General features: G+C 35.5%; 1 protein-coding gene across 8 annotated transcripts in view; it reads left to right on the top strand.

Annotated features, from left to right (window-relative positions):
• Positions 1–25,320, top strand: part of Bcas3 (BCAS3 microtubule associated cell migration factor) — a 564,794-nt gene that overhangs the window by 63,980 nt on the left and 475,494 nt on the right. For all 8 annotated transcript variants that reach the window (XM_047542954.1, XM_047542958.1, XM_047542956.1 and 5 more), the window contains exon 7: positions 16,389–16,461. In XM_047542954.1, the coding sequence (XP_047398910.1) occupies positions 16,389–16,461 (73 nt within the window). The remainder of the gene's footprint in view (positions 1–16,388; positions 16,462–25,320) is intronic.

Raw genomic sequence — 25,320 nt, 5'->3', positions numbered from 1 at the left:
AAAAACACCAAGGAATTTCCTATTTCTTTTGATCTTGTGAATAGGTAAAGTAGTCTTAAACCTTCTCTTCCCTCGTACTGTCGTCAAGGGATTTCTATGATTCTTGACTATCTGAGAATGGCATCATTTTCTTTTATTCCTCTTGATGCTTTTAGTCTCAAAAACAAGAGGTGTATGCCTCTGCTATTATCATTTGATCTACCTTCTTGGCACCTGCTGTTTTACTAGTTTTCATTATACTTATTCGTCTTGTGATTGTGCTTTGCAGTTTTTATGTATATAAGATTCCCTTCTGGATTATGTTGAGGTTTCCGTTATTTTCATTTGTGCAACATGAAAAAAAAAACTAATTTTAGGCCAGGTGAGTTTATATAGCTTCCTGGTTAATAGCCACAACCAGGAACATGACCCAATAACCTAATTTTTAGGAAGGGAAAACAAAAACTATATAAAGCAGTGTTAAGCAAAAGATTAGGATATTTACTCCCTGATGTGGTAGGTGAAAGGGTTTAGGATGTGAGTCTGTATGAATAAATGGAAGTTATTGGCAGTGTTCTACTTCTCAAGGGTGTTGGGTTCTTAAGTGTTCCTTGTACTATTACAATATGAAGGAAAGGTCTATTCATGTACCATTGAAGAGAAGTGAACCAAGGATTATTAATGGTCTAATTCTTTGTACTTGGTGTCCAAGGTGAGAGTAGAAAATTGCAAATAAGAGGACTTGAACATGGTATCCTTTATAGGGGTGGAAATGAAAATTAGAGATGTGAATTGTAAGTTAGAAACAGTTTAGGGTGACAAATTAAAAGGGAGGTTTATTTCTCTCTGTATGTATTTTGACTTAAGAAATTTTGTTTGTAGCTGGGCACAGTAGTGCATGCCTGTAATCCAGTGATTTGGGAGGCTGAGGCAGAAGGTGATAAAGTTGAGGTAGCCTTGGCAACTGAGGTCCTGTCTCAAAATAAAATTAAAACAACATCAAAAACAACAAAAAAGGTTTGAGGATGTAACTCAGAGTGCTCATGAATTTAACCCCTAGTATATCTCTGCCCCTAGTCCCCCTGCCCCATGCAACAAAGTAAGTTTTGTTTGTGTAATATCATGCCCCTTAATTTATTAATATTTTATTTATTTACTTTGTGTTGAGGATCAAACCCAGAGACGCGTGCATGCTAAGCAAACATTCTACCACTGAGCTATACCCCAACCGTGCTATTATTTTAAATTTAACAGAACTAAGTCAGTTTTGCTTTTTTTATTTGTTTGCTTTTTCAGTTTTGCAGTGCTAGGTATTGGACCTAGGGTCTTGTGCATGCTAGGCAAGTCTCTACCACTGAGATCCACTACCAGGTCAGTTTTGTTTTTAGGAGTACAATTTGTGTGTGTGTGTGTGTATTTGTGTGTGTTTTTTTTTTTTTTTTTTTGGCAACCAGAATGACTATATATAGAGAGAAGTTTTGAAAAACCTACTGTGGTATGATTTCAGGTTAGTCATTTAAACTTTATACCTAGTATTATACTTTCTGAAATGGAAATAATGTCTTTCTTTAACTTATCTTACAGGAATAGTATAAGGACCAATGCAGTAAAACTACTATATTTTTATCATTATTATAGCTATTTTTTAAACTCTCATCAGTTAAAGAACTAAAACAGCAAGTATCAAGAAGGGAGCTCCATGACCTCCTTACCATCTGGCAGGAGGGAAGGAGTGACTGTAGAATTCTTGGTGTGTCTCTCTTCCCTGCCTTCCTTTCTCCCTCCCAACCTATTCTCAAAAAGGAATTGCCACCACTGACATGAGACCATGGCCTCTAAATTCCTATGTTCTTTATCCTTGTTTTCCAGGATCACCATAGCCCAAAACTCACAGGTCACATCTCATCCTCACTCTATCTCCATATGGTACTCACTTTACAAACTGTCTTTCTGTAAAATTCTCACACTCTCTCCACTACCCATCCCAACTCCTGAAACCTTTTGACTGCCCTCTTGGAAGTCACTGTCACTTGAAGAATCCCCATATCTGTAAGCTTTTTTGGAATGCTTTTTTCCTTTCTTCTCCTTGAGGTCTTCCTTAGTTATTACTTTTCTGGTTCCAAAGATTAGATGTATTTCTCAAAATTATCAAGTTTGGAAAGCAGTATGGAGACTCCTTAGAAAACTTGGAATGGAACCACCATTTGACCCAGCTATCCCACTCCTTGGCCTATACCCAAAGGACTTAAAATCAGCATATTACAGAGATACAGCCACATCAATGTTCATAGCTGCTCAGTTCACAATAGCCAGATTGTGGAACCAACCTAGATGTCCTTCAGTTGATGAATGGATAAAGAAAATGTGGTATATATATACAATGGAATATTACTCAGCCATAAAGAATGATAAAATTATGGCATTTGCAGGCAAATGGATGAAACTGGAGAATATCATGCTAAGTGAGATAAGCCAATCTCAAAAAACCAAAGGAAGAATGATATCACTAATAAGTGGATGATGACACATAATGGGAGGTGGGAGGGGTTATTATTGGGGTTGGAGTTGGGTTTAGGGAGGGGGGCAGGAATGGAGGAAGGAAGGACTATATAGAGGGAGGGGAGGGGTGGGAGGGGTGGGGGGAAGGGAAAAATGGCAGAATGAATCAAACAACATTACCCTATGTAAATTTATGATTACACAAATGGTATGCCTTTACGCCATGTACAAACAGAGAAACAACATGTATCCCATTTGTTTACAATAAAAAAAAATTATCGAGTTTGGAGATTTTAAATAACATACATAGATAAAAACACACATGGATATAAAGCATTATGATTTTCAAGTATTTTTGTTCTAGGAGCTGGGGCTGTTGCATAGTGGCAGAGTATATATGTTTAGCATACTCAAAGTCTTGGTTTCAATTCCCAGAACCGAAAGAAAATTAAAAAAAAAAATATGTTTTTCTCTGTGTCCATGACGTTTCCTTCCACCCTCTCAGTTTTCATAATGTCCAGTTTATCATTTTTAAAATCATTTGGGCCTTTGGTATTCTAAGAATTAAGCAAACCCTTTATACCATTGCCTATAACATCTCCTATATGCAGCTTATAATTTTTCTATCTCTCTCTTCTCAAATTCATTTCATCTCCACTGAACAGAACAAATTGTTAGTTAATTTGATGAGTCGATTAGAATGGGTACAGTTTTATGAAATTTATTCAAATGTTTTCTTCATTACGTGGTTGAACAAAGTTTTAAATTAATAAAATTGTCTTCCATAATTAAGTAAATCTTTATTTTCAAATGTGAATGGGGTCAAGACTGTTTCTGCTGGAATAATTTGCCACAAAGTAATAGAGATTCGTACAAACATTATTAACTTTCGCACTTTTGGTTATTATTGGTCATATATTGTTACGCTTGGGAAATTGGTGCTTACTCAGCAAAATTTACTTCCTGTAGTCTGTAAATCTGTAAAGTAACAATTTTTAGTGGTAGTTGTAATTGATATCTGTCTGGCATAAGTGGTTTTACATCTCTTTGTTAAAAGGATATAATTACCTTCTGTAAAAAGGCCAACCCCAGCATTTGACCAGGCAGTAGGTTTCTTTTGATTTTTAAAGTTGAGTGGGTTACTCTGTGTGCTGGGCGTATGCTGTAAGTAGCTGATGGTTTTGTGGGAAGTTAAAGGTATGGAATATGAATATAGATAGGTAGATACAGACATATACATACACACACTTTTGGTTACTACTGTATTAGTGTTCTTAAATATTTTGAAAACAATTTAATTATTTTTTTAAGTAGTAGGGACTGATCCCAGGGATGCTTTATCACTGAGCTACATCCTCAACCATTTGTATTTTGGGACAGGTTCTTACTAAGTTTGCAATCTTCCTGACTCAGACTCCCGAAGTTCAAGATTATAGGCATGTGCCATTGTACCTGGATAGTATTCTTGTCTTAATGCAACCTTGATTATTTTTTAACTAGAAAATTATATACTCTGAAGCATTTGGATGTCAAAGGGCTATAACTTATTTTTTAGTTTTAGAGTGGTATTCAGTTAACAACAACAAAACAATTATGATCATATAAGCTATATCAGAGACAACTGAGGATAAAATAATCACCTTCCTCATAAGAATTATCTGAGTTGTGTACTAGAAAGAATGTGCTTTAAATTTCTGTGCCATTTGTATTCTCAAATTGTACCAGACAAGGGTAAGGTCTATTGAAAATACTACCAGAACAGTGCTAAGGACACATTTTGTAGTATATTAACTATTCAAAATAAAAAAAGAAATTGTATATGTTATTTTTAAAAAGTAAGTAAATGCTTTGTAGATGAGTCAAAAACCCTAAAAGAACCTACTTAGTCATCATTATCTTCATCATCTTCATTGTGCTTCTCCTCCTCTTTTTCTTTTCTGCTGCAGCATTCTTCCAAACTCTCCCAGATTGTTTACAACACCACTCATGGGTAGGCTGGCTTGTTTCCCTTTAGATTTTTGAGCTACACTGAGAATAGAAAAACAACAACAACCACAACATTTCTTCCTTTTAGTGGGTCTTGTCATCTTTTCCATGTCCTCAAATTTCCATTTCTCGTTAGCAGAAGTTGTCTTCCACCTCTCTGAGCACTTTGTAGAGAACAGATGATTAAAGCGTCTGATGCTTCTTGTGCTCTTTTTGGCCAGTTTGCACAAAGAATGACTTGGTGACATTTTACATCTTAGCTTTTTAGTGATTACTTGACTTATGTTTAGTTTTCTTTCCTCAGTGAGACACAGTCTCAGAACAATGCCCTTTCAGTGTCACTTGTCCCCTGTTCTGTGACTTTGAAGCTCAATATTATGAATCGTCTGTGGGATCAGGAGCCTGATAACAGCCTCTTGTCAATGCAGCTTTATTCTGACCACATAATACTGCTACTCACTGTGAATTTTTCTAAATCATGCAAGGATGGTATGATTCTTTTTGAAAATATTACCATTTGATAAATAGACCTTTTAAAGTGGGAGATTAGACAGGGCATGATATAGTTACTGGAAGATGGAATATATTACAGTATTTTGGACAAATATGCAAATGGGGCTGGGGTTGTAACTCAGTAGTAGAACATGTGCTTAGCATGTACAGGACCCTGGATTTGATTCTCAGTATCAATAAATAAATAAATACAAACGCCCCCACAAATGAAATAAAATCCAAATGTTTATGAAGTTTTCCATCATGTCTGTGCTTTGGTAACTTCTCATACATAGAAATTATTGGTGCTGAAAATAGACTTTTTTTTTTTGGTATCAGGGTTTGCACCCAAGGCCTCTTAACCACTGAACCACATCCCTAGCCCTTTTTAATTTTTATTTTGAGACAGGGTCTTGCTAAGTTGCTTACAGCCTTGGTAAGTTGCTGAACATGGCTTTGAATTTGTAATCCTCCTGCCTCAGCCTTCTAAACTCCTGGGATTACAAGTGTGTGCCTGTGCACCCAGTGAAAATAGACCTTTTAATATGATTTTTTTTTTCTTATGGTGCTGGAGGTCAAACTCTGGGCCTCCTTGCTCATGTTTGGCAAGCACTCTTCCTCTGAGCCACTCCAAATTCCAGTTTTAATATAAATTTTTGAAAATTTGTTAGAAAATAGTTCCAGATCTTCTATTATAATTTGTGTCCATCCAGAGCATCAAAGGATGATATCTGACTGATATGGGAATATATTTGCAGCCTTTTTACTTTTAATTTTTAGGGTGAGGGCCTTTATATCTTTCTTAGATTATGGGTAAAATAGTCCTGCACTTGCAATCCTTCTGCCTCAGTCTTCCAAGCTGCTGGAATTATAGGCGTGCACCACTGCGCACAGCAGCACATAAATCTGATTACCCTGAACTGTTTAAACTAAATATAAGACATCTTTGCCATTTGTCTTAAATATCTAAAATATATGCATACATTTTACCCTCACAGTTACTTCAAAAATTTCATCGAAGTTGATAAAGACTTTTCTTTTTGGTGCTCGGGATTGAACCCAGGGAGGCTGAGGTAGAAGGATTGCAAGTTCAAAACCAACCTCAGCAAAATTTAGTAACGCCTTCAGCAAATCAGTGAGATCCTGTTTCAAAATCAAAACTAAAAAGGGCTGGGGTAATGACTGAGTGGTTGAGCGCCTTTGGGTTAAATCTCCAGTACCAAAAAAAAAAAAAAAAAAAAGTTTTCTCTTTCTTTTGATTCATTGATAGTAAACTGCAGCTTCTGCATCTGTTTCCCTAGTTCTCCTTTCTCATCTCATGTTTTATTCCTCTGTAGTCTGTTTCAAAAAAATTGCTCATATTTTCCTGTTTAAATAAGAAATAAATAATAGGATTACCCAATTCATAATAGAGATTATTTAAAGAAAATCTAGTAAAATCTGGTAAGTCTGAAAATTTGCACACAAAATTTGTTGACTGTAGAATCAAACTTTTTGGCTAAAATTGAGAAGCAGAAAATTTGACTAAATCTTGAAAGATTACATTGAGACAATCTGTAAGCAAATCACTTAAGAACAAACTGATTCAATCAAATCTATTTTAAAGAACAGTAATTCCAATAAAATTAAATAATGATATAAATGAATTTAGTTGTTCAGTGGAATCCTTCTGAAAAAGATTTTTCAGTAAAAATTTATTAGCATGAACATACTTTTTTGTAAAATTTTTATATTCAAGACATCATCTTTAACATCAAAAAACTAGAGTTGGAGTATTTATTTCATTATCAGTTTGATTTTTATTTGCCTCTGGATCTACTTTTGGACTCAAGTAGAAGCTATTTCTATTTGATGTCTTCAAATCTTTAAGGCTGATTTATGGGCTTTAACTCTTTGATTTAAATGAGTTTACAATGGTGTGTATGGTGGGGGATATTATTTAACATTATCTGACAAGCAAACTGTTTTAAATTTTGTTGAGTGGTAGAGGAGTTGGTGAATTGGTGGGCAAGCCCATTTTCATTACTTTAATTGTGTGATTTATTAGGATTTTAAGCTTTTTATAAATGTTTTAGTGTTATAGGACAGAATTAAAAGGATTTAGAATAAAAGGAGTTTAACAAAAGGACTTTGCAACAGGATTGCAATAGTTTTTATATTTGATGGATTTGGCTAGCCGCTTTTCATTTCAATCATCATGGTACATTCTGTTAAATGCTGTAGAACAGGTGTGTATAACGTCATTCTCTCTATTGTACATGCAAATAAACACACAATTTTATATATAAAAAGTTAATCCGCTGCAATTTGGAGGATTACATTATGGGAGGGTGATGACTCCATTAGGCATCATGAAGAGTACATGCTACTATTTATACTGCATGAAAAAATAAGATAATAGCTACACTGTTCATGAGATTGTAGATTTTTTATACTAACACTTTAAGAATTGTATTTATTCAGAGCATCCATAACAAAATGATTTAAGCAAGAGTTAAAATTTTGCTATATTGTTTTCTAACTCCGAAATTACATTTTTGTTGTTGTTGTAGTAGGGCATGCCTAAAATAAATTTGGACATTTTGTGATATTTATTTATTGTAGACTCTGGTATTTTTGGCTTGCATGGATTTTATAAGTAGGTTTTTTTTTTTTTTTTGGAGGCAATACTGTTCTCAAGTTAGGTTCTATTCATATTTAAAAATTGTTGCTTCTTTGAATATCCCCTGAATAGTATAAATCTTTAAGAAGTGTCATGTAACTGACATATAAGTCAAAGTCTGCTGGACTGGTGTACCCTGGGAGGTCAGTAGAAACTAAAGGAGTTCTTCAGTTCAGGTTTTAGAAGAGCCAAACAATCAAACCATTCTTGCCAGTATTACTTGCATTTGTAAAACTTGATGTTTCATTCATCAAAAATCAGACTGGTATGTACAATACAGGTAAAAAGCATAAAAACTTTATAAAGACAAGGAAGTAGAATGAAAATGGGTATTGTTAAATGTGATGGTGAAATATGTAGGAGTGAAGAATTGGCCTTGTATGGATGAAGTTTAGTTATAATTAATTTAGAACATAAATATTGTAGGCTTTGGACCAGTTAATTTTTAACTTGTACTTGGATCAAAAGTTGTATTGTTAATTGTGAAAACTCTTTCATTCCAGTGGTAGCGATACACAACCCATAGTGAATTGTCCCTGGACAAACATTATTTTTATTCATTTAAAAAATCTTTTAACTGGTATATAGAAATGTAAAATTTTACATCTTTATAAGATACATGTGACGTTTTGATACTGAACACATTTTCTCAGTGCTTTCCCAATGTAATGATAGATACATTTTAAATACTTAGGCATTGATTGCTATACAATTCTAAAAATTTTAGATAATTATAATTTTATTTATAAGCACTGTATTTTTAGTTTTGCTCTTTATCATTATGGTGCTGATAATATAGAGTGGTATCTAAGGGGTGATGGAACTTATTTTTCAGTCTTTGTTATAATCACAGATAAAAAGTTTTAAATTATGTCAGGTCATAATCTAATTGTATAACCATTAATCTGCCCTTCTTTGGATTAAACCTCATTATTTTTGGATGGATCTGTTAACATTACAAATGCTTTTTCTACTGGGCTTGAAAAATGAAAGAGAGTTCTGAAGTCCCCCTGTTGATAACCATGATAGTCTCTTTCCTAAACCTCAAAGAGGTAAATCCCTATTTTAAAATTGGTGTTTACCTTTCTATTTATATATTTTGTTCTTAATATGAACTACACATCTGTATCTGTCTATGCCCACCTACAATTTATACCAACCTTATGAAAGTTTTTTTTAAACATTGCAGTAAAAGTAATACAAAGTAAAATTTACTATCAGTCTTTTGAAGTATATTGTTTAGTATTGTTATATATAGTCACATTTTGCAACATTTTGCAACAGAAGTCTAGGACTTTTTAAAAATTTTGCAGTTTTAATTCTATTCCTATTGAAGAATTCTCCATTTCTCCTCCTCTCCTATCCCCTGGAAATCATTATTCTACTTTATCTTTCAGTGATATCGATTACTTTAGATATTCATGTAAATGAAATCATATAGTATTTTTCTTTTTGTGATTAGCTGATTTTGCTAAGCATAATGTTATCAAGGTTTGTTCATGTTGTAGCATGTGTCAGCATTTTAATTTTAAAATTGTGGTGTTTGGGATTGAACCCAGGCCCTTATACATGCTAGGCAAGCACTTTGCCCCACTGAGGTACTTCCCCAATCCCTTTTTCATAATTTTATTTGAAAAGGGTGCTCACCAAGTTGCCTAGGATGACCTCAAATTGTGATTCTTTTGCCTTAGCTTCCTGAGTAGAAGGGTTTTTTATTTTAAGGCTGAAGAATTTTAATATTGTGTGATATATACCACATGTCTTTATCCATTCATTTTATCAATAGATTTTTGGGTTGCTTCTGCCTCTTATCTATTGTGAACATTATTGCTGCATTTTTGTTTAATAAGTGTTATATTTTAGAACAGTTTTACTTTTGGAGCAAAATCTAGCAAAAAGTACATAGAGTTCCTCTATGCTTGTGTCCCCATAGGACACAGCTTCACTCTCTACTCAAAGTTTGCACCACAGTAGTGTACATCTCACAATTTGTGATCCTTCAGTGGTAGCATCATCATCCAGTCTATAATTCAGTCATACTTGGCCTGAATTATCTCCGTTTTCACAAATGTATAGTGTATTAAGAACATGTGCCTACTGTTGGAGTATCAAGTTGAATATTTTTGCTGCCTTAAAAATCCAGTGGGGGTATAGCTCAGTGGTAGAGTGCTTACCTCGCATGTATGAGGCACTGGGTTCAATCCTCAGCACCACATAAAAGTAAATGAATAAATAAAGATATTGTGTCCTACAAATTAAAAAAAAATTTTAGAAATCCTCTTTGTCCTACATTTATGTTGCATTTATCATCAGTTTGTAATTTTCCATAGACAAGTACTATATGTACATTGTTAGATGTATTCTTGAGTTTTTGAGTTTTATTGAGCACCAACAATGGTATTTTAAATTAAAGTTTTCATGTGGTTTTCGCTAATATATATTTTTCTTCTTTGATCTGGGGTTCTGTGACTTTATTTAGACTAGCTCATGTGTTAGATGTAGAAGTTTTTTGTTGATTCCTTGTGATTTCCTTTGTAGTCAATCACGTCATCTGCAAAAAGGGAGTTTTTTCCTTCCTTTTTGGTCTGTATGCCATCTATTTTGTTTCTTGCCTTGTACAGGGTTGAACTTCTTGTACTATATTGTATACCAGTGGTCACAGTGGACATGCTTTTTTAAAAAATATTTTTTTAGTGGTCAGTGGATCTTTTATTTATTTATATGTGGTGCTGAGTATCAAACCCAGGGCCTCGCACATGCCAGGCAAGTAAGTGCTCCACCACAGAGCCACAACCCCATCCCTGAGAGTGGGAATTCTTGTCTTGTGCCTGACCTTAGGGGAAAGAATTCAGTCTTCATCACATTAACTATAGGTTATTATGATAAGCTATGCTTGCATCACTTATAACCTAGAGCAACCACTTGGAATACATGTCTCATAAAGAACTGCTTTTCCTATGAATATTTGTAGAAGCTTCTTTTTTTCTACTGTCCTGAATTTCTGTACCCTGATATTGGCCTCTTTAATCTAATGTGCTGGAATACAAAGGGCTTATAAACTTTTATTGGGGAAATTAAAAAATTATTTCTTGGTTGATTTTCTCTTCTGTTTTCTTTGTTCTTTTGGATCTCCTATTATCTTAATCTTTGTGTCTGTTCTTTTTAAGATTCCTTGTGTGAATTACTCTTTTCCTCTCATTTGTGTTTTTGTTCTCTCTGGGAAATTTTCTTGACTTTTCCATTGATATTTATTTAAGTTTTAGAATCAAATCTACCTTATATTTTATATTTCCAAGAGCTTTATTTTAATGTTTAAGTATTCATTTTTCATTGTATTCTTGTACTATTCCATGCCAGCCATATCTCCTTTTATGCCATGATCATGAAAATTATTAATGATAATATTTTTATTTTTTTTGTTATTTTCTTCCTATTGGTACACTTTTTAAATGACTGTTAATCCTTTGCTGTCTGGAAATGAATGTCAGTGCCAAACTCAAAAGCTAATTGAAAGCTCTGTGTGTGTGTTTGTCAGCTTTCAACTTTATTGTGGGGTGCTTTGGTTGTGATGTTTATTTGCTGGAGCCCTCTGATGGGGAGTGTAGTTTTTAGTCTTTCCTCCTAGACTTGCTCAATTTCCCAGAGAAGATTTATAAGCTCCTGTCTAAAATATAAAGTTTGGATGCTTGTATTCTGGAAGCACAATGGGAGGAGAGACGTGGGGGGTAGGCAAGGGCTGGTTCTGTACTAAGTATTAATGTTGTCACTTAATACTCTTGGGTTTTTTGTTTGTTTTGCATTCACCCATACTCAGGGAACTACTGTCTTACTGTCTCTAGAGAATAGCCTTTCAGTCTTCTGCTGGGAATTGGCAGGGTGAGTTGTCTTAAGAAAGTAAAGAGCTTAAGATGTGAGTCTTTTTCAAATAGCCTATAACAAAACACCCTTCTTTATTTTAGCTTCATCCCCTTTCACACCCCATCCCAAGTGTATCTGCTGTTATCACTTACTGTGCCTTAAAGATTTAAAGGTTTATAGTAGTTTGAATATCAAGGTTTTTTCCCATCACCATGTCCCTGAAATTTACTTAGGGCTGCTAAATTCGTCATTATTTGTCTCTTTCCAAAATTTGTTGGTTATTATATGTTTTTAAACCCTATTTAATTTAACATTGTCTTCTTAGGTTATCTAGAAGGGATAGCTGGGCATGTTGGTATATACCTGCAATTCCAGATAATCAGGAGGCAGGAGTATCATAATCAAAATAAAAAATTTTAAAAAGGACTGGGAGTGTATCTCAGAGGTAAGGTCCCCTAGGTTTAATCTCCAGTGCCGAGGAGGTGGGAGGGAGTGCCTAAAGGGATAAAGTGAAATGCTTGTCTTCAGCCTGCTAGCTTAAACCCACATTTGAAATAAGCACTAATTTGTCACTTCTAGCATTTGTCTCCTTATTTAAAAAAAATGAGCAAATAATTTTGGGGTAATTTACATAGTCACATGGTTTGAAAATTAAAAGGCATAAAACATTTCTTTCACTAGAATATGTCTAGAATTAATAAATGAATTCAGCAAAGTAGCAGGATATAAAATCAGTGCACATAAATCTAATGCATTTCTATTCATAAGTGATGAATCCTCTAAAAAAGAAATTAGGAAAACCACTCCATTTACAATAGCCTGAAAAAAAATACGAATCAATCTAACAAAAGAGGTGAAAGACCTCTACAATGAAAACTGCAGAACACTAAAGAACGAAATTGAAGAAAACCTTAGAAGATGGAACGATCTCCCATGTTCTTGGTTAGGCAGAATTAATATTGTCAAAATGGCCATACTACCAAAAGTGCTATACAGATTCAATGCAATTCCAATGACATTCCTCATAGAAATAGAGAAAACAATCATGAACTTCATCTGGAAGAATAAGAGACCTCAAATAGCCAAAACCATCCTGAGCAGGAAAAGTGAAGCAGGAGGTATCACAATACTGGACCTTAAACTATACTACAGAGCAAAAGTAACAAAAACAGCATGGTATTGGCACCAAAAGAGACAGGTAGACCAATGGTACAGAATAGAAGACACAGAGATGAACCCACATAAATACAGTCACCTCATACTAGACAAAGGAGCCAAAAGCATACAATGGAGAAAAGATAGCCTGTTCAAAAAATGCTGCTGGGAAAACTGGAAATCCATATGCAGTAAAATGAAATTAAACCTCTATCTCTCACCCTGCACAAAACTCAACTCAAAATGGATCAAGGACTTAGGAATTAGACCGGAGACCCTGCACCATACAGAATACAAAGTAGGTTTGAATCTTCATCATGTCAGCTTAGGATCAGACTTCCTTAACAAGACTCTAAAGCACAAGAAATTAAAGCAAGAATCAGTAAATGGGATGGACTCAAACTAAAAAGCTTTTTCTCAGCAAAGGATACAATCAATAATGTGAAAAGAGCCTACAGAATGGGAGAAAATCTTTTCCACATTCACTTCAGATAGAGTACTTATCTCCAAATTTATAAAGAACTAACAAAACTTTACGCCAAAAATACAAAGAACCCAATCAATAAATGGGCCAAAGAACTGGACAGACACTTTACAGAAGAAGACACACAGGTGATTAATAAATAAATGAAAAAGTGTTCACCATCTCTAGTAATTAGAGAAATGCAAATTAAAACAACTCTCTTACTCTAATTAGAATGGCTTTCATCAAGAACACAAATAATAATAGATGTTGGCGTGGATGTGAATAATAGATGTTGGCGTGGATGTGGGGAAAAAGGCACACTTTTACATTGCTGGTGGGGTTGCAAATTGGTGCAGCCACTCTGGAAGGCAGTGTGGAGAATCCTCAGAAAATTTGGAGTGGACCCACCTTTTGACCCAGTTATTTCACTCCTTAGTTTATACCCAAAGGACTTAAAATCACTATACTATAGTAACGCAGCCACATCAATGTTTATAGCAGTGCAATTCACAGTACCTAAACTATGGAACCAACCGAGGTGCCCTTCAACAGAGGAATGGATAAAGAAACTGTGGTATGTATACACAATGGAATATTATTTAGCCATAAAGAAGAATAATATTATGGCATTTGCAGGTAAATGGATGGAGTTGGAGAATGTCATACTAAGCAAAATAAGCCAATCCTAAAAAAACAAATGTTTTCCCTAATAAGTGGATGGTGATATATAATGGGGGTGGGGGGGTGGGGAGTGAGAGAAGAATGGAGGAACTTTAGATTATGTAGAAGGAAATGAGAGGGAGGGAGTATGAAAAATGGTGGAATGAGACAGACATCATCACTATCCTATGTACGTGTATGATTACACAAACGGTATGAATCTACATCGTGTACAACCATAGAAATGAAATGATGTACCCCATTTGTGTACAATGAATCAAAATGCATTATGTAAAAAATAAATAATTAAAAATATCATAGATCATAAAAACTGCAATTCAGCTGCTTGTCTTAAAAAATTTTCATTCTCTTTAGCATTAAGTTGAATATCGGTAGCTTACTGATCTTAGTATATTTTGAAAAGTCTCAACACAGTGTTGCACTAAAAAAGTCTTAGCCTAATATAAAAATAAATCCTAGAAAAACTAAAAACAAAAACAAAAACAACAACAAAAAATGTTTCTTTCTGTTTCCCTCGTCTCCCATTTTTTTTATTTTTTCCCCCGTGAACAGATAATGATTATGATTTTGATGTGTCCTTGAAAAGTCTTTATATAGGTGTGTTTGTTGTGTGTGTAATACATATAATATATGTATATACGAATATGCAGATAATCTTTTGTCTGCATTATACAAAAGACTATTTTATTCTGTCTCTTCATATTATTGTATATATTACTTTTTCTCCTTTGTATCTTCTATCTCTTCCATGTTTACATTGCCTTCTTCATTCTCATTTTTATTTTCATAGTACTGGGGGTGGAGCCCAGTAGTGCTCTACCTCTGAGTTACATCCCTATCCCTTTTTGTTTTATTTTGAGATAGGGTCTCACTAAGTTGCCCACGCTGGCCTTCAGTTTATCATCCCGTGCCTCGACTTCCTGAGGAGGTGGGATTACATGCTTGCACCACCTCACCTGGGAGAGCATTTCATTCTTTTTTGCAGATATAGGAAATATTCCATTCTACACTTGTAGTTTTCCTGTCTTTTGCTGTTTATGCGGTAGTGAGTAAACTTGTGTACACGTATTTCTCTCATGCCTTAAGGATATGTGTAGAATAAAGACCTAGCAGTGATATTTTTGCTTTGAAGGGTATTTGAATAATAATTTTGTTTACTCTAGCGAGATAATTTGACTAAACTTGGATTTTTCAAGAAGCTCTTAGGTAAATTTCAGTGTATGTCAATGTAGCTAAAATTTTAATTGGAAAATTTCTTAATTATTCAAAGTGTAATGACCTGTGAAGATGTTGCTCATCATTGTATGGCTAAACCTCTTTCATTATCATCCAGTCTCCCTCCCTTCACATTATTTTGATTCGCATTCCAGAAAACACATCAAGTTATTGGTTCATATTTTATTTTTATTTTTTGAAAAGTAAAGAATCTTCAAATATAACGGTAGTATTGTAGGGTAGTAAGAATTTCTCCTCTATCTTCTCAGGGTCTCCGACTGAGTATGAGAATTAAAATAACACAAGATAGATTAACACAGGCTGGAGTTGTAGCTCAGTGGTAGAGCACTAGCTTAGCATGTGTGAGGCACTGGGTTCGATCCTCAGCACCACAAAAAAATAAATGAAGGCATTGTGTCCACATAAAACTAAAAAATATTAAAAAAAGATAGATAAACAGGATGAAAGGACACAAACTTTATTTAATAAAGTTTAATATGTGCATCAGAGTCCTCATAGGAAAATGAAGACCTAAAGAAGTGAACAGGCCTAAGTGCTTATATACGAGGTTGAGCAGAGAGTGACATGTATGGAAGAGTATCTGGGAAGATAAGGATAAGTTCAGTAAATTTTTTTAAATGGATTTTTCGTATCCTTGACTCTTGATCTCTGGTGATAGGAATGTTTTCCTCCTCTGGCATGGGGAGGGCATCTTTCACATAGAAAGGGAAGGTCAGAGTGTCCTTTCTTTTGCTGTTTTTTATGTGCTTTAGCTTAAAATGTTCAATGTATTAAAGCACCATATGATAGTATGGCATGTCCTAAACTGCTTTAGCACCATTATCAGTATGGTTTTAAGGAATTTCTCTCATGTGTGAGGTAAAACATATTTTTCATAAGGTTCAAAACCATTTGTATTTCCTGACTTTATTTTTTCTGTTTATTGCTTGCATATCAGTTTTTTATTCAGTAATATTATTGAGTTCATTTATTATTATGTAGTCTAGGGATTCTGGTATAGCATTGAATGGTAGCAGCAATGTTGAATATTCTTTTGTCATTACTAATTTGAATGGGAATATTCCAAACCATCACCTATGATGCTTACTGTATTTTTTGAGAATATTCATTTAGGTTTTCTGTTGTTCTTATCATAATTAGATATAGGATTTAATTGATTTTTCCGCACTTGCTGAAATGTCAATGTGATGACTTATATTAGTATTTTTGTGTGTATGTATGATGCTAAGAATTGAACCAGAACCTTGCATAAGCTCGGTGTACACTTCTGAGCTACACTCCTAGCCCTTGTGTAATATTTTTAAGCTAGAGATAATGTGAATTACACTGGAATATTTCTCAAAATTTACATTTTGTTTTTATGCTCCCTTACAGGTGGTCAAAAGTGTGATAACTTTGCAGAAAAAAGACCCCTTCTTGGTGTGTGTAAAAGCATCGGATCTTCTGGGTAAGGAAATCTTAAAAATTAATTGAATCACATATTACAAATTTGTGTTATTATTCCAGAGTGGAACCTCTGATGTCTTAAAATCTCTGAAATCATAAGACTAAGATTCCATAAGAGGAAAAAAAAGGAAGTAAAACACATTTAGGGTTTTTGTGACACAGTCACTAAATTCTTTATTTCCTTCCTCAGTACTTTCTCATGTGTAGAGTGATAGCAGAAGGCAGAAGGCAACCAGTCATATATAAGAATACAGTTTTTTTTATTAAAATATTTTTTATTGAAGTAAGATCTGTGTACAGGTCAAAATTCACTCCAAAAAGACCTTCCCGCCACAAGAGAACAAAGGGAGGTGGGAACAACTAAAGGCATATTTCTTTAAACAACCCAATAGGAGACTGTAAAACCAAGGTGACATTTGGGAAGACTGTGCACCCCATAGAACTCGGCGGATGAGGAAGTGAGGGGATGAGTGTTACAGAACTGAGATAAAATGCTGATTGTAACCATTTTGAAGGCCCCTGACTACCGGGCACTTGATCTTGCAAGGTTGTCATTAAAGTTTTGCTTTCTATACTGCAAAAAAAAAAAAAAAATTTATTTGTACAGACACATTTTGATTCATTGTACACAAATGGAGTAGAATGTTTCATTTCTATGGTTGTACACAATGTATATCCACACCATTCATGTAATCATACATAAAGATAGGGTAATACTGTCTGTTTCATTCTACTGTTATTCTGTCCCCACCCCCTCCCACCCCTTTTTCCTCTACACCATCCAAAGTTCCTTTATTCTTCTCTCCCCCCCACCACCCCCATTTTTATGTATTGTCATGTACTTATCAGAGAAAACATTCGACCTTTGGTTTTTTGGACTTGGCCTATTTCACTTAGCATGATATTTTCCAGCTTTATCCATTTACCAGCAAATGCCATAATTTTATTCTTCTTTATGGCTGAGTAATATTCCATTATATATATACCACAGTTTCTTTATCCATTCATCAATTGAAGGGCATCTAGGTTGGTTCTGCAATCTAGCGATTGAGAATTGAGCTGCTGTGAACATTGGTATTTTGAAATAAAAGATTACCATTGTTGAGAAAAATATTTTTTAGTTTATATGTTTCTAATATAGTTACTGTTATGAATGTCTTTATATAATACATTTTATGTTATTTTTATGATAGAATAAAATTATTAACAGTAACTAACATTTATTGGTGTGATAACATGTGCCTGAGACAGCTCTAAAGACATAGCATAAATCTGTCTTTATTCCTTATTGTAGTAGTGAAAAAGTTCCATTCTTATTACTCCTTCATGGTGTAGCATAAGTAAGGCACTGGATTCACATGGTGGAGCTATGAATTCAAACCTAAGCAACCATGTGCTTTAACTTCTCCCAGGCTGTGTTTAAAACATAATAGGGAGGTTTTAAAGATGGCGGACTAGAGGGCGGCTGCATTTCATGTTGCTCCAGGACTCAGGATTCAAAAGAGGAGATATTGAGAGACTTGGGACCAACTCAAAGCCGCCGGGTGAGTCTCTCCCGTTGGGGAGGCGTCCCGGATGGGGCAGTAGCCCCGGAACGCAGGGAACTTTGTGAGGTAGAGTTGCCCGGCGAGGTGCCCCTCCCCCCGCTGGAGCAGTGAACACGGACAACTGGGAACTTTGCAGAGGAAGCCGCTCAGCACAGCGCTTGGTTTCAGAGCAGCCTGCCGGGCTTCGGTGGCTGCCCAGAGGAGGGGCCACATAGGCAGGCGATTAGGTGCAGAGCAGGGTCCCAGGACCTAGGCGGCTTTTCGGTGGAAGAGCTGCAGAGACAAGCTGAGGGGCAGAGTGAAGGTTCCAGGACTGCGGGCAGATTCTCTGAGGAGAGTCAGCCTAAGGAGACTCGTCTGCGAAGGGTGAGGCTCCCAGGCCCAGGAGGTAGGTCCGGGCCCCTGGGAACGTTGCAGAGGAAGGCAGCCCAGCCCAGGCGGTAGCTGTAGATTGAGGGGAACCTCTAGGAGGGGAACTGTCCAGCGAGACCTCCCCACCAGGGGAGTCTTCCCCACTGGGTGAGGTTTTCCCACAAGGACGGTAAAACCAGAGACACAGGCACAAACAGGCCTTGCCTCAGCCTGCAGCCTAGTTCCCCTTTGGTTGACCATTGGTCAACAAGTGGAGGCACCTCTGCCCACTAGCAGGGAATATACCCCACCTGAAGGTCATCATCCCTAGAGAGGCAGCTTCCTTGTGGAGCACCGCATTATCAACTTCCTCCAAGACTTCAGGTTACTGAAGGATAAGAGGGGATATACTAGCAATCTTCAGGGACATTATAAGTCAATAGAGGAAATCTGCAACATCTCAGCAGTCCACTGATACCTGAACGACATGATAAAACAAGGGAAGAAAATGCCTGAAACAAATATAGATGTTACATCAATAAAATCCAATGACAGCATGGCAGAAGAAATGTCAGAAAGGGAGTTTAGAATGTACATAATTAACATGATAAGGGAAGCAAACGATGAAATGAAAGAGCAAATGCAGGCATTGAATGATCGCACCAATCGACAGTTAAAAGAATACAGGAAGCAAAAGGTCATTTCAATAAAGAATTAGAGATATTGAAAAAAAACCAAACAGAAATCCTTGAAATGAAGGAAACAATAAACCAAATTAAGAACTCCATAGAAAGCACAACCAATAGGATAGAACACCTGGAAGACAGAACCTCAGATATTGAAGACAAGATATTTAACCTTGAAAACAAAGTTGAACAAACAGAGGAGATGGTAAGAAATCATGAACAGAATCTCCAAGAACTATGGGATATCATGAAAAGGCCAAATTTAAGAATTATTGGGATTGAGGAAGGCTTAGAGAAACAAACCAAAGGAATTAACAATCTATTCAATGAAATAATTTCAGAAAATTTCCCAAATCTGAAGAATGAAATGGAAAATCAAGTTCAAGAGGCTTATAGGACTCCAAATACACAAATTTACAACAGACCCACACCAAGACACATTATAATGAAAATACCTAACATACAAAATAAAGACAGAATTTTAAAGGCTGTGAGAGAAAAGAACCAAATTACTTTCAGGGGGAAACCAATACGGATATCAGCAGATTTTTCAATCCAGACCTTAAAAGCTAGAAGGGCCTGGAACAACATTTTTCAAACCCTGAAAGAAAATGGATGCCAACCAAGAATCTTATACCCAGCAAAACTTACCTTCAGATTTGACGATGAAATAAAATCCTTCTATGATAAACAAAAGCTAAAAGAATATACAAAAAGAAAGCCAGCATTACAGAACATTCTCAGCAAAATATTCCATGAGGAAGAGATGAAAAACAAAGAAACAAATCAGCAAAGGGAGGAGCTATCCTAAAGGAACTCTCAAATAAAGAGGAACCAAGTCGTGTCAAAAATAAACAAATAAATAAATAAATAAAATGAGTCAAATGACCGGGAATATAAATCATATCTCAATAATAACCCTGAATGTTAATGGCCTGAATTCATCAATCAAAAGACATAAACTGACAGATTGGATCAAAAAGAAATATCCAACAATATGTTGCCTACAAGAGACTCATCTCATAGAAAGAGATACCCATAGACTAAAGGTGAAAGGATGGGAAAAAACATACCATGCACATGGACTCAGCAAAAAAGCTGGGGTATCCATCCTCATTTCAGATAATGTGGACTTCAAGCCAAAGTTAGTCAGAAGGGATAAAGAAGGACATTTCATACTGCTTAAGGGAAGCATAAATCAGCAAGACATAACAATCATAAATATCTATGCCCCAAACAGTGGCTCATCCATGTATGTCAGACAAATCCTTCTCAATCTCAGAAACCAAATAGACCATAATACAATAATACTAGGTGATTTTAACACGCCTCTCTCACCACTGGACAGATCTTCCAAACCAAAATTGAACAAAGAAACCATAGAACTCAATAACACAATCAATAATTTAGACTTAACGGACATATATAGAATATACCATCCAACAAAGAATGAATACACTTTCTTCTCAGCAGCACATGGATCCTTCTCTAAAATAGACCATATATTATGCCACAAAGCTAATGTTAGCAAATACAAGAAGATAGAGACACTACCTTGGATTCTATCAGATCATAATGGATTGAAATTAGAAATAAATGAAAGAGTAAAAAACAGAAATTACTCCAATACCTGGAGATTAAACAATATACTATTATATGATGAATGGATAACAGAAGATATTAGGAAGGAAATTAAAAAATTCTTAGAGGTAAATGAGAACAAAGAAACATCATATCAAAATCCCTGGGACACTATGAAAGCAGTACTTAGAGGAAAATTTATTTCATGGAGCGCATTCAATAAAAGAAGTAAAACTCAACAAACGAATGACCTAACACTATAGCTCAAAGCCCTAGAAAAAGAAGAACAGACCAACACCAAAAGTAGTAGAAGACAGGAAATAGTTAAACTCAGAGCTGAAATCAACGAAATTGAAACAAAAGAAACAGTACAAAAATTGACAAAATAAATAGTTGGTTCTTCGAAAAAATAAACAAAATTGATAAACCCTTGGCCACACTAACAAAGAGAAGACGAGAGAAAACCCAAATCACCAAAATTCAGAATGAATAAGGAAATATCAAAACAGACACGATTGAAATACAAAACATAATTAGAAGCTATTTGAAAATCTATACACCAACAAAATAGAAAATTTCGAAGACATCAACAAATTTCTAGAGACATATGAATTACCTAAGCTGAATGAGGAGGACATACACAATTTAAATTGACCAATTTCAAGTCATGAAATAGAAGTCATCAAAAGCCTACCAACAAAGAAAAGTCCAGGACCTGATGGGTTCTCAGCTGAGTTCTACAAAACCTTTAAAGAAGAGCTCAATCCAATACTTCTCAAAGTATTCCATGAAATAGAAGAGGAGGGAACTCTCCCAAACTCATTCTATGAAAGCCAATATCACCCTGATACCTAAACTAGACAGAGACACATCAAGGAAAGAAAATTTTAGACCAATATCCTTAATGAACATCGATGCAAAAATTCTCAACAAAATTTTAGCAAATCGCATACAAAAACATATTAAAATGATAGTGCACCATGATCTAGTGGATTTCATCCCAGGGATGCAAGGTTGGTTCAACATCAGGAAATCATTAAATGTAATTCACCATATCAATAGACTTAAAGTCAGGAATCACATGATTATTCCAATAGATGCAGAAAAAGCATTTGATAAAATACAGCATCCCTTCATGCTCAAATCACTAGAAAAAATAGGGATAGTGGGAACATTCCTTAACATTGTAAAGGCCATCTATGCTAAGCCCATGGCTAATACCATTCTAAATGGTGAAAAACTGAAAGCATTCCCCCTAAAATCTAGAACAAGGCAGGGATGCCCTCTTTCACCACTCCTATTCAATATCGTCCTTGAAACTCTAGCCAGAGCAATTAGACAGACCAAAGAAATTAAAGGGATACGAATAGGAAAAGAAGAACTCAAACTATCCCTATTTGCTGATGATATGATTATACACTTAGAGGAACCAGGAAATTTCACCAGAAAACTTTTAGAACTCATAAGTGAATTCAGTAAAGTAGCGGGATATAAGATCAATGCTCATCAACTAATGCATTTTTATACATAAGTGATGAATCTTCAGAAAGAGAAGTTAGGAAAACTACCCCATTCACAATAGCCTCGAAAAAAATAAAATACTTGGGAATCAATCTCACAAAAGAGGTGAAAGATCTCTACAATGAGAACTACAGAACACTAAAGAAAGAAATTAAAACCTTAGAAGATGGAAAGATCTCCCATGTTCTTGGATAGGCAGAATTAATATTGTCAAAATGGCCATACTACCAAAAGTGCTATACAGATTCAATGCAATTCCAATTAAAATCCCAATGACGTACCTTACAGAAATAGAACAAGCAATCATGAAATTCATCTGGAAGAATAAAAAACCCAGAATAGCTAAAGCAATCCTTGGCAGAAAGAGTGAAGCAGGGGGTATCGCAATACCAGATCTTCAACTCTACTACAAAGCAATAGTAACAAAAACGGCATGGTATTGGTACCAAAATAGAAAGGTAAATCAATGGTACAGAATAGAGGACACGGACACAAACGCAAATAAATACAATTTTCTCATACTAGACAAAGGTGCCAAAAATATGCAATGGAGAAAGATAGCCTCTTCAACAAATGGTGCTGGGAAAATTGGAAATCCATATGCAACAGAATGAAACTAAACCCATATCTCTCACCGTGCATGCTCAAAATGGATCAAGAACCTCGGAATCAGATCAGAGACCCTGCATCTTATAGAAGAAAAAGTAGGTCCAGAGCTTCAACATGTTGACTTAGGACCAGACTTCCTCAACAGGACTCCCATAGCACAAGAAATAAAAGCAAGAATCAACAACTGGGATAGATTCAAACTAAAAAGTTTTCTCTCAGCAAAGGAAACTATCAGCAATGTGAAGAAAGAGCCTACAGAGTGGGAGAAAATCTTTGCCAATCATACTTCAGATAGAGCACTAATCTCCAGAATCTATAAAGAACTCAAAAAACTCAACACCAAGATTACAAATAATCCAATCGACAAATGGTCTAAGGAAATGAACAGACACTTCACAGAAGAAGACCTACAAGCAATCAACAAACATATGGGAAAATGTTCAACATCTCTAGTAATAAGAGAAATGCAAATCAAAACCACCCTAAGATTCCATCTCACCCCAATTAGAATGGCGATTATCAAGAATACAAGCAACAAGAGGTGTTGGCGAGGATGTGGGGAAAAAGGTACACTCATACATTGCTGGTGGGGTTGCAAATTAGTGCAGCCACTCTGGAAAGCAGTATGGAGATTCCTTAGAAAACTTGGAATGGAGCCACCATTTGACCCAGCTATCCCACTCCTTGGCCTATACCCAAAGGACTTAAAATCAGCATACTACAGAGATACAGCCACATCAATGTTCATTGCTGCTCAATTCACCATAGCCAAATTGTGGAACCAACCTAGATGCCCTTCAGTTGATGAATGGATAAAGAAACTGTGGCATATATATACAATGGAATATTACTCCGCCATAAAGAATGATAAAATTATGGCATTTGCAGGCAAATGGATGAAATTGGAGAATATCATGCTAAGTGAGATAAGCCAATCTCAAAAAACCAGAGGAAGAATGATCTCGCTGATAAGTGGATGATGACACATAATGGGGTGTGGTAGGGGTTAGTTTTAGGGTTAGAGTTAGTGGTAGGGAGGGAGGAAGAATGGGGGAAGGAAGGACTGTATAGAGGGAAAAGAGGGGTGAGAGGGGTGGGGGAAGGGAAAAAATAACAATGAATCAACCAACATTACCCTGTGTAAATTTATGATTACACAAATGGTATGCCTTTATGCCATGTACAAACAGAGAAACAACATGTATCCCATTTGTTTACAATAAAAAAAAATAGGGCTGTGGACTAAGAGGACAAATTGTTATTTATTATGAAGTCAGTTGTTTCTTTACTCCCTCCTATGTAAAATGGGAATAATAATCTTTCTAATGGTTTATGTTGAATTAGTCATCCTTTTATTATTGATATTTTTCTATATATAATTCCAGTTAGAAATTATGTTTAGCCATTAGTAAAGTTACAGTGACCTACACACTTTAGGTAATTAGAAGTCTACTGACAGGGGGCTGTGGCTGTGGCTGTGGCTCAGTGGTAGAGCTCTTGCCTAGCACATGTGAGGCACTGGGTTTAATCCTCAGTACTCCATAAAAATAAATAAATAAAATAAAGATATTGTGTCTATCTACAACTAAAAAAGAATTAAAGAAAAGAAGTATACTGATAGGCAGCCCAGGCATAGTGAAATGTTTTGATGATGTCATTAGTGATCTAGGTTCTTTCTAGCTTTGACATATTTTTAATGTGACCCCTTTTCCTAATGATCTCAAATAGCCACTGCCTTTTCAGTTACTGCAGCTCTTTCAACTGAACTTAGCTCTAAGAAAGTTGGAAAGTGATTATGATTTTGTTAGTAAGATAGATGATCAAATGGATAGTAGATTGGCAACTGGTAGTCTATGACATATGCTTTCATCTCATAGTCTGTACTCTAGATCATGGGGCTTTGGAAAAGGAAAGAATGTTTTAATGATATAACATGTTTAGATCTTGGAGTCTTGATTATTGCTTCATAAGGATGTATTTTGACTTCATGGACTATTAGATTTCTTCAGGTGTAAATTTTGGGTAGAAGTAGGTCTTTGAAAATTTATTGTGTTCCAAGTACTATGCCAGATGTGGGATGAGGATATAGAAGCATGAAAACCTAATTCCCTTCCCCAAAGATGTAATAATGTGACTGAAAAGAGAAAGTTCAACTCATGAAAAACAATTATGAAATTATGATGTATAAGAAATTCAGAGATGGGAGAGGTAAATGTGTATGGAGTAATGGCAGAGGCCTAATGGACAGGTAACATCGACTGGATCTTAATGAATAAGAAGTATTGCAATAGATATAGGAGAATAAGAAGGGCATCCAAAGTAGGTTATAAAATTGTCATGGAACAGAAAATGGAGCAAATAGATTTACGAATGATAGGAGTTTATGAATTAGAGGTAAGACCATCTGCACAAGTGAAAATATGTGTGCCCATGCCCTGGTACTCAACAAAGGCATACAAGAATATGAAAATGTGTAGGCTTCAGCAGTTGCTGGACTCCGCACAATAACAGAGGCAATCTGTGGCATTCATGCCTGCAGCTCCCATCCCACTCCTATGTTATCCC

The sequence above is a fragment of the Sciurus carolinensis genome, chromosome 3 (genome assembly GCF_902686445.1).
Source record: "Sciurus carolinensis chromosome 3, mSciCar1.2, whole genome shotgun sequence".
Classification (NCBI taxonomy): domain Eukaryota; kingdom Metazoa; phylum Chordata; class Mammalia; order Rodentia; family Sciuridae; genus Sciurus; species Sciurus carolinensis.
The sequence above is the reverse complement of the archived record's forward strand: the minus strand, read 5'-3'. Positions and strand labels throughout refer to the sequence as shown.